The 14987-nt window shown below is 40.2% G+C and overlaps 1 protein-coding gene across 2 annotated transcripts in view; it reads left to right on the plus strand.

Annotated features, from left to right (window-relative positions):
• Window positions 1-1676: 1676 nt before the first annotated feature.
• The window catches only part of LOC113656510 (draxin-A-like), a 23210-nt gene continuing 9899 nt past the window's right edge, over window positions 1677-14987 (plus strand). The window contains exons 1-3 of one of the 2 annotated variants that reach the window (XM_027167806.2): window positions 1677-2077; window positions 11986-12385; window positions 12545-12720. In XM_027167806.2, coding sequence (XP_027023607.1) covers window positions 12004-12385; window positions 12545-12720 — 558 coding nt within the window. In that variant the 5' untranslated portion in view covers window positions 1677-2077; window positions 11986-12003. The remainder of the gene's footprint in view (window positions 2078-11985; window positions 12386-12544; window positions 12721-14987) is intronic. The other variant, XM_027167807.2, reaches the window with a different exon arrangement.

A 14987-nucleotide genomic window follows, 5' to 3' on the forward strand; every position in this document is an offset into this window, starting at 1 on the left:
GTGTAAATGTGAGAGAGTGTAGACCTGGAGCTAAGCAGTTCAGAGCTGTGTGTATGTGTGTGTTGCTGATAAAGCAGGGCTGCAGGCAGGGGGTCCGTAACAAACCCCGCTGATCTCCGGAGTTCTCGCAGAACCCCTGCTGCTCTCCTCCGCTCATGGCTTTTATTTCTTCGAACAAAGTTTCTGGCAACTTTGTAAGATGTGATGATAAAATTCGGGCGAGTTTTATTGCACAATGAGAGGAGTCTACAAAGAATGGGGAAGAAAAAAAGTTCTTCAAGGGCTTCTTAATATAGAAAACTCTTTCTGAAAACAGGATCATTGTTTTTTTGGGGGGTTTTTTGAAAAAAGAAAAAACAGATTCTAGATTTGACCTGTTTTTCTTGAGTTTGGCTTTCTTATGATGTTATTCGACTGAAATAACGAACATCGTTCATCATTTAAGACCTCATCTTGGAGCTCCTACTCGGGGACCCGGGACGGTCTTCACAACTCTGAGTTCAGCAAGTAACGACCGTCTCTCGGTCTAAGACGTAGGTATACATCAAGACCCTTGCGTCCTGGCACCGAGGTGGTGGAACGAACGTCCCCTGGATGTCCGAACAGCCGAAACGCTTCGTCTTCAAACGACAGGTGAAAACCTTCCTCCTCCTTCCTGAAGCACTTCAACTGCATTTATTTTCCCTTTTTGTTTAACGCACATGTTTATAAAAAATATAGCTTTAGCTTGACAGACTCCTAAGTCTGCACCCTAGTGAACCAGTGTTGATGTGTTCATTGATGGAGACTCCAAATGTAAATATAAGTGACGTCACACCAACATGGCCACTCACAGGTTCTGCTTGTACAGAAAAGTAAAGGTGTTGAAGCTCAGCTACACAACACATCTACAGGGCTGTCAAGTGTCACGCATTGAAAGTGACCGTCACGCATGTCGGTCTTTTCTCCCGCTCTCCCGCCACACATTGTATTTCTCACGCAGAAAAACTTTTTGACTATTTATCATATATTTAATAAGCCGCAGCGCCCAAAATGTATCAGTCCTCACCACTGTCTCTGTGGAACCGGGCAGGAATCAAACGCGTCTCCCCTGGAGTTCTTAGTCGAGCCTGACACTTATCAGCCAATCAGAAAAAGAGGCTACACAACAGCCAATCAGAAAATAGCACTATTGTATCTGGGTAAGATTTAACGCAACAACCAATGGAAAAAAATATTCATTAGAGAGGGTATATTCGATGGTCGGTTTGAACAAAACCTCAACACAAAACAGCTTGTCTCTGGACGGGACATTGTCCATAATCATGTCTCTGGACGGGACATTGTCCTCAATCATGACTCTAAAAATGTCTGGGCTTGAGCCGAACTGTTTTAAATGGGAGCAACAATACAAATGATAAAGGAGTCCAAAAAGGTACAAACACTTACAATAAACACCAGTCATAATCTCTCACACACACACACACACACACACACATATTAATAAATGGAAATTGGACAAATACTTTGTATTTGGTTAAAACGCGGTCAGTGATCCTGTTTTTTTGGTGGTGGTGGTGGTGGTGGTGGTTTGGTGTCGGGGAGGGTGTTGCTGGGGGGTTGGAAATGTCACTTTTGCCCGTCTTCAACACTTGAGAGCCCTGCATCTGTTCAAACTACACTTTAGAGACGTTAAACAGACTACAACACCATTATAAATATCCGAGGTTCTAGCAAATCTCGCGTTAGTTCAGAAATTAATTCAAGAGATTAAAAAAAAAAAGAATTTAAATGAACCAAAACAAAGAGTTTCCTAAAATGTGCCGACACATTTGGACTCGGCACATTTGGACTCGACACGGCGTTCCCCGTGGTTGCTAGGCTACCGCGACGCTGACATCAGACCTTACGCGCAAACGCGCCCCCTCCATTCCGCCGTCGCCGGTGCACTCGCTCGTGCTCCTCGCACTTGCAGTTGCGCGTCGGTGCTCGCGCGCCCGCTCTCTTCCTCCGTCTCTTCTTCTGTCTTCATCCTCTTCTCTGTTTAAGCAGCGACTCCTGGGACTTTTTTCCTCTCATCTCCGTTAACGGCACGCGGGTGAGATGCGTTTTTAATGCCATTTTTACGCTTTATGGAGGTTCCGTTAGATTTAAACCGGGTAAATATTTGTACCGGACGCGCTCGTGCTCGCACGTTACTCTGATTACCTGCATGCACACCGTGTGATGTCCTTTTGTCTGCTGGTAGCTTGTCGGGATAAGTGACAAAACTTTTGCTATTTGTGTTAAAGTTGGGATTTAAAAACGGGGCTGTTGTTTTAATGTAAATCTGTAAAAAAAACAAAAAAAAAAAAACTTGTCATTTAATAATAATTTAGTAATAATAATTGACTAATATTTTCTTCTGGAATATATTCCATAAATTACTCTCAAAGTATTTTAAAGTCTTTATCTATCTATCTATCTATCTATCTATCTATCTATCTATCTATCTATCTATCTATCTATCTATCTATCTATTTATTTATTTATTTTGTGATAATGAATGATAATAATAGTACATTTCCATTTCTTTTACGAGGGTTTTCATAGTTTTTATTTATTATTATTATTATTATTATTATTATTATTATTATTATTATTATTATTATTATATCAGTAGAGTTGTGTGATTGTGTCTCAGGTGGAACCCTTAAAGGTTTTGTTCAGAATCCTACTGCAGTCCTTCTTTACTTCTATATGCAACATTTTTTAAAATTATTTTATTTTCTTATTGTGATTTATCAAATATTACATAACATATTTAATATATAATGAAAAATATTAGGGTCAAAAATGTATATTACAATTATCTACTATTTGCGTCGTCTTATCTATTGTATTTACCTATCTACAGTATCTATATATATATATATATATATATATTGTGTGTGTGTGTGTGTGTGTATCTACATAATTAAAATAAAATATAAAATAAATTTTGCTCTATTATATTATTCAAAGGACAGCTGTGGCAAGTCGTGGCCTAATGGTTAGAGAGTCTGACTCGTAATCCTAAGGTTGTGGGTTCGAGCACCGAAACCCCCCCCCCCCCCCCAACTGCTCCCCGGGCGCCGCAGCATAAATGACGTTCACAGTGTGTGTGTGTTCACTGCTGTGTGTGTGCACTTTGGATGGGTCAAATGCAGAGAACGAATTCTGAGTATGGGTCACCGTACTGTACTTAGCCGTATGTCACGTCACTATTTTTTGAAAAATGCACAGTGTCTCTTTTTTACCTTCACTGCTATTTACATCTGATTATTTTGAACCTCCCATTATTAAGTATAACATTCACTTGCAGTACAATAAAAAAAGGAACCTACACAATGTGATCACAGCAAACCTCTCATTTCAATTTAAAACCAAAACGCTCAGTTTTATGAAAAAGTAAAAATCGTTTTTTTATAATTTTTTATTTTTATTTTACTGATGTTATTGAACCAGACATGTTCGTGTAGGTGAATTTTTTTATGTTTAAAGATGAGTGCAAAAAATGTGGTTTGTTATATATAATTGTTGGGATTTGATGGGAAAATCTTTTACAGCACAGCTGCTCATCCATCTCTGCAGACATCACCAAAGAGATCATTCAGAACTTTCATCATGGCCTCTGAGGCTCTCATCTGTGTCTACGTTTTTATTGTTTATTTTATTGTTGTTAAAATACGGTTTAACTGAGAACCTCTGCCACTAAAAACTGTGGCTTTCCAAAACCTTGCCCAAGACAAATGTTGAGAGAAAGGAGTGTTTCATAGGTGCTTCATACAGGTAGCCTAATATGGCAGCATTTCTCAGCTAATAAAGTGACAAAATGACCCTGTTTAGAGATTGTCAATAGCCACCATGTGTTCTTCAGATCCTTCAGGTAAGAGCAAACCAGTGTCAAAAAATCTGATGATATTTCGAAAAATTTGAACTGAAAATGTCGAAAATTATTGATTAGACAGAAGTTCCCAAACTTGATTGTTATACACTTATTCGACATGCATTCATCCATCTTCGATATGCATATTAACCTGCTCAAGGTCACGGTGAGTGACACAGGGTCATGAAGCGGTAATACAACCTGCATACACACACGCCATTTATTCTGCAGGTTCAAAGAAACTTGAGAACCCTTATAGACCCTGGAAGAACATGTATAAAGCAACAGCTATGCTCAGGGTCTAACTTTTGGAGTGTTGGGCACACACACACACACACACACACACACACACCACAAGAAATTTACCATCACTAGTTTACCTCCTGACAATGTTTAGGGGCTTTAGGAGTTTAGAGGACACCGAAGAACCCTAAGGAAGCCCTTGTAGACACTGGAAGGATGTGTAAAACTCAACACCTGAGCTTAGGGTTAAACTGTTGGACTGTTAAACACACACACACACACACACACACACACACACACACACACACACACACACACACACACATTATTATATAGATTAAAGGAAACTGTAGAACCCTAAAGAAACCTACGTAGCCCCTGGAATTACAGGTTAAAACTCAACAGTCAAGTGCTGAAAAAGACCCTGGATCTGTGAAGTGGCAAATTTATCATTCAGTTTGCGGATTTCAAAAAAGCTGTAACGCCAATTATACAACGCTTATTCCTGACCTGACCCTGATCTGACCTGATCCTGATTTATGAGTTTGAGTGAAGAGGTGTCTCCATCATTTGTAGATATTGATTTCTCCTCTGACCTTCAGTAACCCTGGTGGTTTAAATTTAAAATCCCTTCATGGAAACTGCTTCGTTGGTTAAGTGAGTGATCATGTGTCGAATTTTACAGAGGATCCGTAAGAAAATGGTTTGGTTTTACTCAAATATGGACAGAGACGATTGCTCCAGCGGTTTTAGGCTGAGCGATACCTGAGATCGGTTCAAAACAGTGTTAGTCTAGTTGAATTGTTTTGGTTAAGAGATACTTCACCTGTTGTTAATTTAATGCTACCGAGTGTATATGGTTCCAGGGTTGAGATTTCCCACAGCAGGTCTCCTCAGGGCGTCTTCAGCTACCGCCCACAAACAAGCTAATAGATTGCTTGTTGTCTCTAAATTGGCCTAAGCTGTGACTGACTGATGGTCTTACAACGTCATCCCGGATGTGTTCCTGCTTCATGCCCAGTATTCCTACGATAGGTGACACTTCATGACAGTCCTGAGCCTGGCCTCTTTCTGTCTGTGGTGATTAGTAAAACTTGAGAGTGTGTGTGTGTGTGTGTGTGTGTGTGTGTGTGTGTTCCCCCGCTGTTAGTGTACGCCGCACTCCGCCACAGCACTCCATCTGATTGCGGGATCCCACCAGGCGGCTGTGACACGGTGTCATTTGATCTCGCTTTACATCTGTTGTAACAAATATCCCGCCTCTTTCTTTCTGTCTCAGTCGTTTTCTCGCTCCTCGTCTCGTCTCTCTTCCCGATCGTCTTGGCAACAGAAGGGCTCCTTATGGCAATTTTGACACCTAAGCTGTTCCCCACGGGCTTTGAGTCTTTTGACACGTTCTGTGCTGGCAAAAGTTGAAGCAAGCGGTGTGAAATTCCCGATTATAGTCCGTGGAGACGCGACAGCTCTATTTTCTCATCAGTCTAATAACCTTTCTGCATGTTTGAACGGTTGAATCGGAGCATTTGTGATTGCAGAATGGGATTTTGATCAGTCCAGGAGGATTTGCAAGATATTTTTCATGCATGGCCTCAAAAGTGTCTCAGTTTTAAAGTGTATCAAACAAGTACACTTTTAAAGGTTCTGCAGGGTTTGTCATGTAAATAGTGTAGAACCTCCTAATGAAATAAAAAACTATCCAGAGAAACCCTTATGGAAGTGTTTTTACAACGACTGCTAAAAATATAAACACACACATTAAAACTCAGTTCTTTAGATGGTAACTGGTTCTTGATAGTGATCCAACATTGAACAATTGAGCTGAAACCAAAAATAAAGACACCTTAATTGATTCTTTGGTTTGATCCATTGGCTGAACCCATAATGAAGTCCATATAAAACCTTACATGAAAGTATTCACCTTCAAGCTTCAATGTTCTTGTTGAAGACTCCAGAACTCCAGTGTTTACCGAAACTTTTAAGAAGTACCATTTGGAAGCAAAGAAATGTCACGCAATCCTTTTTTTCCACGACACAATCATCTAATCTCATTGCAACACACTTACGTATATAGTTATAGATTGTTCTACACTATTTTAAATATTTATCCTGTTTCCTGGCTCCATCCACCAATCACAAGTGGTGTGTTCTAATAGAGGAACCATTCGAAACTTAGTAGAACCTTACTTAGAAGAACCTTACAACAAATTATTTCTCTTTTACAGAGGATTCCATGTGCACACACAATGTAAAATGTCGAGCACTTAATGAATCCTTAAAGGTGCTAAGAGGAACCCAAGACTTATAAATATACCCAAGATCTTTAAATTGTTAAGGAACCCTTGAAGAACCATTTTTCTTAGAACTTGTTATATATGAGAGAGTGAAATCGTTCAACGTGATGCTCGGTCAATCGTTTTCCTATTATTTTTGTGCTGCGATCGTTTAGGAACCTCGACCCGAAGCGCATTTTCACAGAACAGCTTCACCCAGAGCCTTGTGAAGGTTCCATTGACACACTTGACGCAAATCATATCTTTCCTAACTCTATCAGCACTTTTGTGGTGGTCCCTCGGTGCATTTGTCACGCTTGTCCACTCTGTGTTGCCGATCTGTTGACTGTGAAATTGTCTCTCTGCCGAAGCATGTTGCCTCTTTATCTCTCCGAGAAGGAGAATCTGAAATTTGCTCTCTACTGAGTGCTTCAAAAAAACATTCAGGGGGATGGTGGTGGCTTCTCGTTCGGTCATAGCGCAGAAAAGAATACGGCTCTACTCGAGTGTCTGAGCTGTGAGAATAAATACTAGGGTTACGTAAGATATCTCTTATATCACAACAAAAAGTGGGAAAGTCCAGATATTCTCAAAAGTCCAGAACCCTCGGCTGTAATTCGTCCAGGACGCCAAGACATCATACGTTAATGTCACTTCTACTGTAGGGTGATTAATGATCTCACTTTTCACCACACATAAAACGTCTCTACAGGATTTTCCTCTGAGGAGCTGTTAAAGCTCTTATGTAGAACCCAAGCAGAAGTAGTACAAGAATCCTCTGAAGATTCCCAAGCAGATTTCAGCATGTACTGTATGTCACATTACTATACAATAAATTCTTAGAAATATGGGTCCTTATGGATTTGTTTGGATTGCTAAAGGTTCTGGATTTGTTAAGAGTTTTTACTTTGAACGTTTGAAATGAAGAAAGCTTTTACAAACCTAAGAACCCTGAACTACTTAAGAACCATCAGAATATACTGTTTACTGGAAAGAGTTTTCACCTAATGTCATTTACATGGAAATAAAAACACTTCTTTTGGGTTCTTTTGGAAGGCCGATGGTTAAGTGGAATTTTGAATGTCCTCAAGACTCATAAAGCAAAGGTTCTAGGTTTAGAAACTCATCGTTTCCTACAGTGTTTGGAAAGGGTTCCAAGTACTTCCAAGGAAAAACTACTGCTTTTGGAGTGTTTACTTTTATTCCAAACTAGAACCCTATTACAACACTAAGCACCTTTAACTACTGACGACAATCGCTATTTTATTATCAATCCTGCAAATGATATTTCAAACCTTTAAAGGGTCTTTAGTTGTTCCTCTTTGGGAATTAGGTAATATTTTATGTTCCGGTTTTATTTTTATTTTACAACAATAGTGTTTTCGGGCACAGAATGTCAAGAACCCTTAAATACACAAATAATCCCTTAAGAATCTCTGAAATCTGTAGTGAATAAATATCCAAAGATCTAGCAAGGAACCTGCAGTGGTGGCTCAACTGGTTAAGGCTCTTGGTTGTTGATCGGAGGATCAGGGTTCTAGGTCCAGCACAGCCAAGCTGCGACTGCTGGGCCCTTGAGCAAGGCCCTCAACTCTCTCTGCTCCAGGGGCACTGTATCATAGCTGCCCCTGCACTCTGACCCCAACCTTCTCAGTTGGGGTATGTGAAGAAAAACGAATTCCGCTGTAATGTATATGTGGCGATAATAAAGGCTTTCATGCCCCGTTGTTCTTCTTCTTTTGTAGGATGTATTAGTTTGTAAGCAAAAACCTCTCCTTTGTGGATTCACCAAGCCAAGAACCCTTTGTGGTTTGTGCTGGTAGATGGAACAGTGTAGCGTTGGAAGATTATCGGTTGCTGGTTATTACATTCATGTGTAGTTTCTAGAAACGTTTAGATTTCTGCCTGAAATGTGTAACTTAGTGGTGTTTCAAATGTGAAAGCCAGGTTCTAGGTTTATGTTGTTGTTTTTTTTGTTTGTTTATGTTGTTGTTGTTGTTGTTGTTGTTTTTGTCTGAGAACCTCCTGTGTTCCATCAGGACCATTTTGTCTTTTTATTTGCTTTCTGCCCTAGTGTCAGGTACTTTTTAACAGAAGACTCAACGGACCACAGCAGACGCTGAGCTTTCATACCGTGTGACGTTCTCAGCATTTGTCAAACCGCCACAGCCCATTTTTTTGATCCTCATGCACTATAGATATCACCGGGTTCATGCATCTCACATCTCGTTTGCACTCTGTTGTCATATAATTCTTTCCCCAGAGCTGAAGCAACACAATTGTTATCCTAACACAACCCGTGTGGACTGTATGACATCATATATCATTTATTTCAGAATAGGTTCACTTTGTGTTTTTTTTTTTTTTTTTTTTTACTTTGCTGAATTTCCATCAAACCTCCTGGATGTGATCCTGCTTTGTTGAATAACGCATGAAATCTGCTGCTGCCTGCTGAGCTTTACAATCCGGTCGAAGTGTGTCAGCAAAGAATAGATGGGATTTTTGTGTCTTATATGCTGCGATCCAGAATAACGCTCCCACACACACACACACACACACACACAAAACACAATTTGGTTGTTCATGAAGCTTTTACCATTAATGTGAATAATAAAAATATGCTAGATCTCAAAGTCCTTGTATTTTGTTGCATGACTGCAGTGGTGTGAAATCATAGATGCTTGGTTTCATTTTTCAGAACTCAAGGTACAGCTAGTGGTCGCTAAATTATGAATGAAACTACAGAACATGTAGAAGGGTCCAAAACACAGAGTCTCCGAAAGATTTTTTTTAAAAACATTTCAGAATTCTTTACAACTATCAGTACAAAGAGCTGTCCTTATTTACTTCTTTTTTTTTATTTACTGGCACCCTTCAAGTTGACGCAGATAAACGTTGTGTAAATATTCTCACAGTATAGTTACTATGGATCCAGAGCCTGGCTTTCAGCCTGGGAACATTGTGAACAAGGCAGGATGGGACGCCAGGGCATCCTAAGGCATCTTTCACTTCTTCATTCACTACCTTTTGGAATTTCCTTTAGATAGTCCAGTTTTTCTCAGACCTAAAAAAAAAAAAAAAGCCTGGAAATGAATTAGAGAAAGTAAATTCCCTTTCGTTTGGGATGTCTGTGTTGTTCTATGTATCTGGTGTTCTGTGATTAAATGGATCTGGATCACTGACCAGGATAAAGTGAAAATGAATGAATACATTTTTTCACAATCAGCTGAGTTTTCCAGGAATATCAAATACTTTAAACGGACAATCCTTTTATACAAACAGCTTCATTTGTTGTCGTTTTACAGTCTGATAATTAATCCCGCTGTTGGCTATAGGTCTTTGTCCTACTATTGATTTTGCCATTTGAGCAGAAAATCGTGGCCGTTGTATGTGTGCTCTGTAGTTCTGAAAAAGTATGCAGCTGGCAGAAGACAAATGCAGACACTCAGATTGTATTCCCATAAGAAACTCTGGCAACCGCACTGCAAAATTTCCCCTGGCACTATTCATACTCACTTTCTCATATGCAATTTCCTGCTCTTTGCCGAGTACCGATGAGTTCTTAAAGAGCCCTCCAAAGACACCCCTGGGTACCTGTCCTCTATAAACATCTCTCCACACAGGGTAGATGAATGTGTGTGTGTTTGTGTGTGTGTGTGTGTGTGTGTGTGTGTGTGTGTGTGTGTGTGTGTGTGTGTGTGTGCGCGTGTGTGTGCAGTGGAGAAAAAGCTGGCCTATCTATCGACCCTCAGCCCAGCAGCAACTCAATACACCACTGATATTGATTTCCTGTACGTAGCCCAGCCGCCTCCCTACAACAGAGTGGCCAAACCAGTGAGCTGATAAAATGATGGATATTTTTGCCGCAGTTGGAGGAAGAATTTATAGAACAATGCATGCTACATGGGCTGAATTTCGAATTTGTAAGCCCGGGTGGTTTTATATTCGTGCCTACACTGCTGTGCAATTTTACATGACGCACAAATTTCCCTTCGATAACATCGCTCGTACGCATATTCCGAGGCGAATCTGACCGACAGCATAGCAATAGCAATTAAAAGCCGATAATGGGTCGAGAATGGCATCGCTCTGTGAATAGCACCCATTCCGATTGCATCACCTCCTGTGGGGTTTTTCAGAAATATTCTCCAATGCTGCTCCTAGCGAGTTATTATATCAAACAAAATCGCAGTAGCAGGACTTTTTAGAAGTTTGGAAAGCAGTGATAACAAAAGGCAGGAATGTGGGGTATCTTGGGGAGCAACTTTTAAAGGATGAGAGCGGAGATGTGTACTTCCTGTGAACTGTATATACAGTCAAGGCTTTGTTTCTGTGCAAGGCTTTATCCAGTCTCAAACTACTCGAATATATATAATATGTATAAATCTTCAATAATGGCAAAATGATTACTACAATGATTACTAGACTGTCCTTTTAAAAATCATGTACGATAACCAGTGATAAATTACAGGGCTTCCTTAGTTAGCTATTAAAATTATTCACCGACTGTAATTAATTACGATATTACATCAGAATGCTAAATTGATAGGTAGATAACTGAAAGTTTTATATATTATGGGGTTGCTTTATGCATAAAAAATAGTTTTGATGGTTGACAAGGTAAAGATTTTAGGGTATTGTTTTGTCTTAGAGTGATTTCTGGAAGTTTTTTAGCACTGGAAGTTTTCAGAGTACAAGTTTTCATTACATTGGTTAGCAAGTTACATTTTTATGCTGCACTTTAAATTCCACTTCAAATTGGGAATGCTGACACATGGCAGAGTAAACATTGGCCCGTCACTACTCACTCTCTCTCACTCATCTTCTACCGCTTATCCGAACTACCTCGGGTCACGGAGAGCCTGTGCCATCTCAGGCGTCATCGGGCATCGAGGCAGGATACACCCTGGATGGAGTGCCAACCCATTGCAGGGCACACACACACACACACACACACACACACACACACACACACACACACACACTCACACACACACACACTCACACACACACACACACACACACACACACACACACACACACACACACACACACACACACACACTCACACACACACACACACACACACACACACTCACACACACACACACACACACACTCACACTCACACACACACACACACACACACACACACACACACACACTACGGACAATTTTCCAGAGATGCCAATCAACCTACCATGCATGTCTTTGGACCGGGGGAGGAAACCGGAGTACCCGGAGGAAACCCCCGAGGCACGGGGAGAACATGCATACTCCACACACACAAGGAGGAGGCGGGAATCGAACCCCAACCCTGGAGGTGTGAGGCGAACGTGCTAACCACTAAGCCACCGTGTCCCACCCGGCCTGTCGTTATTCATCTTAAATTAAATTATGTGGATGTCTAAGACTGGGTACAACAAATCAGTCAAACCAAATCCATGTCAGTTATGTTCTGGATACACGTATGCAGCTAAATTCCTCCAATTGCCCATTTAGTGCTTTATATCATAATCAGATGGACCATGCCACGAATATTTGCTCTATCTCTTTGTACCAATTAAATGTGTCTTTGACCAACAGGAGGCGCTGTGAGTGAAAATGAAGTCCCTCAGCTGGTGCGTACCCTTCACCCTTCTCCTTGCATCCTTAACCCTTCGTTCACAAAGTGCAGAGAATCCCGGCAGGAAAAATGCAAAGGATCCTGAGGCACCGTCGTTTCGTGGAGGCAACTGGAGGAGGCAAGGTTCACGAGGCCTGTTTTCCCATAAATCTTTGCAGCCCGAAGATGACGGAGTGGGACTGGAAAGTCTGAGCCCGGTCCGTCTGGAAGCGGGGCCTGGAGATTGGCCTGGAGAAAGAAACATAAGGCACATGAGAGGGCCCAAGCATCATCAAGGTGGAGTGTTCCAGCGCAAGGGCAAGAAAAATGGGCAAGTGGAGGGCAAGAAACATGGACGCAAGGACAAAGCACATGGCCAAGGTGTCTACATATTCATCTTGTATTGAAAATAGATGAATGCATAGATATTAAAGAAAAGCAGAGAGGTTGTAAGGATATGTATGGGTCATAACATGTGAATGCAATATGTCTAAACACAATCATGCATCATGTGTATTGATAATGTCATTCCTTTTTCAGGGTTCTATGACCCCAGCACTGGATTTGGCCCTCCGATGAGAGATGTCGACGAACTCTATGCCCGCTTGTCCAATCGTGAAGCTGCTGCACTGGCAGAAGGTCCCGCCTCTCGCATGCCGGTCGCCACAGCAATGCCTGAGCCACCAACTCGAGCCCCGACCTCCACTAAACCACAGGTATCAATTCGGCCAAACTGCCCCTGAATGGTTTTCATTTCAATGGGATTTTGAGCTTCAGGAGGGATTTATCTCGGTTCATTGACACACTTGTGAGGGAAGTGTGAAGTGCGTCTTTTGAATGGTGACAGAAAATAGTGAAATGTATATTTCAGGAAAAGAGATTTGTCTGTTTAAAGGGGTACTTTTAAAGAGTTCTGGTTTTCTGTTCCATCATTTACGTTTACAGAATGCAGCAGATTTATTTATTTATTTATTTATTTATTTATTTATTTTTACTTTCCTTGTCATCGCTTTGTTTTTCTAGATGAGAATGGGTTTTTGTTGGTCATGTACTGAAACATATGGATACAACATATGGATGTTGAGTAACAGTTAAAAAAGAGATTATAAACACAGGATAAGGACCAGTTTTTTTCCCGACCTACTACTGTGCATTTCAGCATTTTGACTCGAATATACAAAGTAGTACATTTGCAGGTGGTGACCATTTCGAATCAAATGCAAATGAAATGGCTCAAACGTGGCAATTTTCACAGAAAGCTATTTTGTTTTGCCGCTTGACATTTTGCACAGCAATCTTTTGAAAAAGCAAAATAAAAGTTTTCAGTTATAAAAATCTGTGGAGGAGACATTCAAGAAGCTGAAAAAATAGCACAGTAGTTCCTGAGTGTTTTGTAAATATGCTTGGCTTGTTTCATCATTGCAGGTGCACCACACGTGAGGGACCGGAATGTGTAGATTTATTTGGCTGTAGCGCAGCACCTCTGCTTTATTACTGCATGTGGGACTCCTGCTCATAACATGAGCCAAATGAGCTCAGTGCATGCTGGGATGGAGATGGGGGAAGGGGAGAGCGCCAAACAACACCAGTGCTGGAAGAGCGGTGTCGCTTTCTCGCACGTTCGCTCTCTAACTCACTTGCATGTCCGTCTATCCTCCTCCTCCTCCTCCTCCTCCTCCTCCTCCTCCTCACAACCATCTGTTCTCTTTTCTCCTCCACTGGCTTCTTTTCAAGTGTGAGCTTCCTGTCGCTTTCCCCAATTAAGCTTGTTGTCGTTTGTGTATCCAAAATCAAGCTCATGTTTGGTTACCATGGCACGTTTAGCTTCCTTTCTACACGCAACACTAGAGTAAGGACTACAAACACATTCATTACCACAACCAGAGAAGGGGAAAAAAGATTTTAAAATGATGTATTATTTTACATACTGTTTTATGTGAAATTTAACTTCCCACATCTGATTGATAATGTCTCAGCGTAACAGTTTACCTCATCGGCGTTAAGCAATTTGTCTTTTCACAACTTTTTTTTTTATAGTTTTATTTCAACTATTAATGCCAGAGCTAACTTTTATTCTTAATTATAACTACATATTACCTGCTATGCTAGCAAGCTAGGAGACAGACAGGACAAATTATATGCGGTGAGAAAGAAAATTTCATTTTTACCAATACGAAACATCTATCTATACCGAACCCTAGCTAAGTGTCCGAAGCTATGTATTCATACAAGCCTCTTTTCTGCTGCTTTTAATCACTTTACAATCCTATCAGAAATCCTGTCAGGTTATCTTATGTAAACGTTCTGGCTACCTCTAAAAACATTTTTGAATATAAACTAAAATCGCTCAAAAATCCTGTTCATTTTGTTCATCTCCGCTACCTGGCTATTTATTTATTTATTTATTTATTTATTTATTTATTGATTGGCAAAAGCTATTGTTTTGCACTGGAGATTTCAAATATTTTTGTATATGACTTTAAAATCCTCTAAGAAATCCAGTCAGCTTTGATATTGTCAGCTAGCCAATTATTTTAAGCAGGGAATATTAGTAATATCGATAAATATGACTTTAAATTCCTCTCAGACATTCTGCTAGGTTAGCTTATCAGATAGCTAGCTAATATATTCAGTAAAGATTCTAAATATATGAACGTCAAAATATCCTATCGAGGTCAGGGGTTAGCAGTTAAGTTAAAATCTTTTGTTATCATGACTAAAAGTCTCATCAGAAATCCTGTTTGTTGATGTCTCTCGAGACATGATACAGGATTGTATTTTCATATTCTGGCAATTCTTTTCTCTTTTGGAATTTTTTTTTTTTCCTCCAGTCAGTCCGCCTGACTGAGTAGCCTACATGCTGCAATTATGATCAATTGGGTCTCTTTATTTTGTCATTACCAAGGAAGAAATACTTTATTAATCATATTCAAATTATTTGAAACTAAATTTACCAGAATATAATATAAAAAAAAAATAAATA

The sequence above is a fragment of the Tachysurus fulvidraco genome, chromosome 2 (assembly GCF_022655615.1).
Source record: "Tachysurus fulvidraco isolate hzauxx_2018 chromosome 2, HZAU_PFXX_2.0, whole genome shotgun sequence".
NCBI lineage: Eukaryota > Metazoa > Chordata > Actinopteri > Siluriformes > Bagridae > Tachysurus > Tachysurus fulvidraco.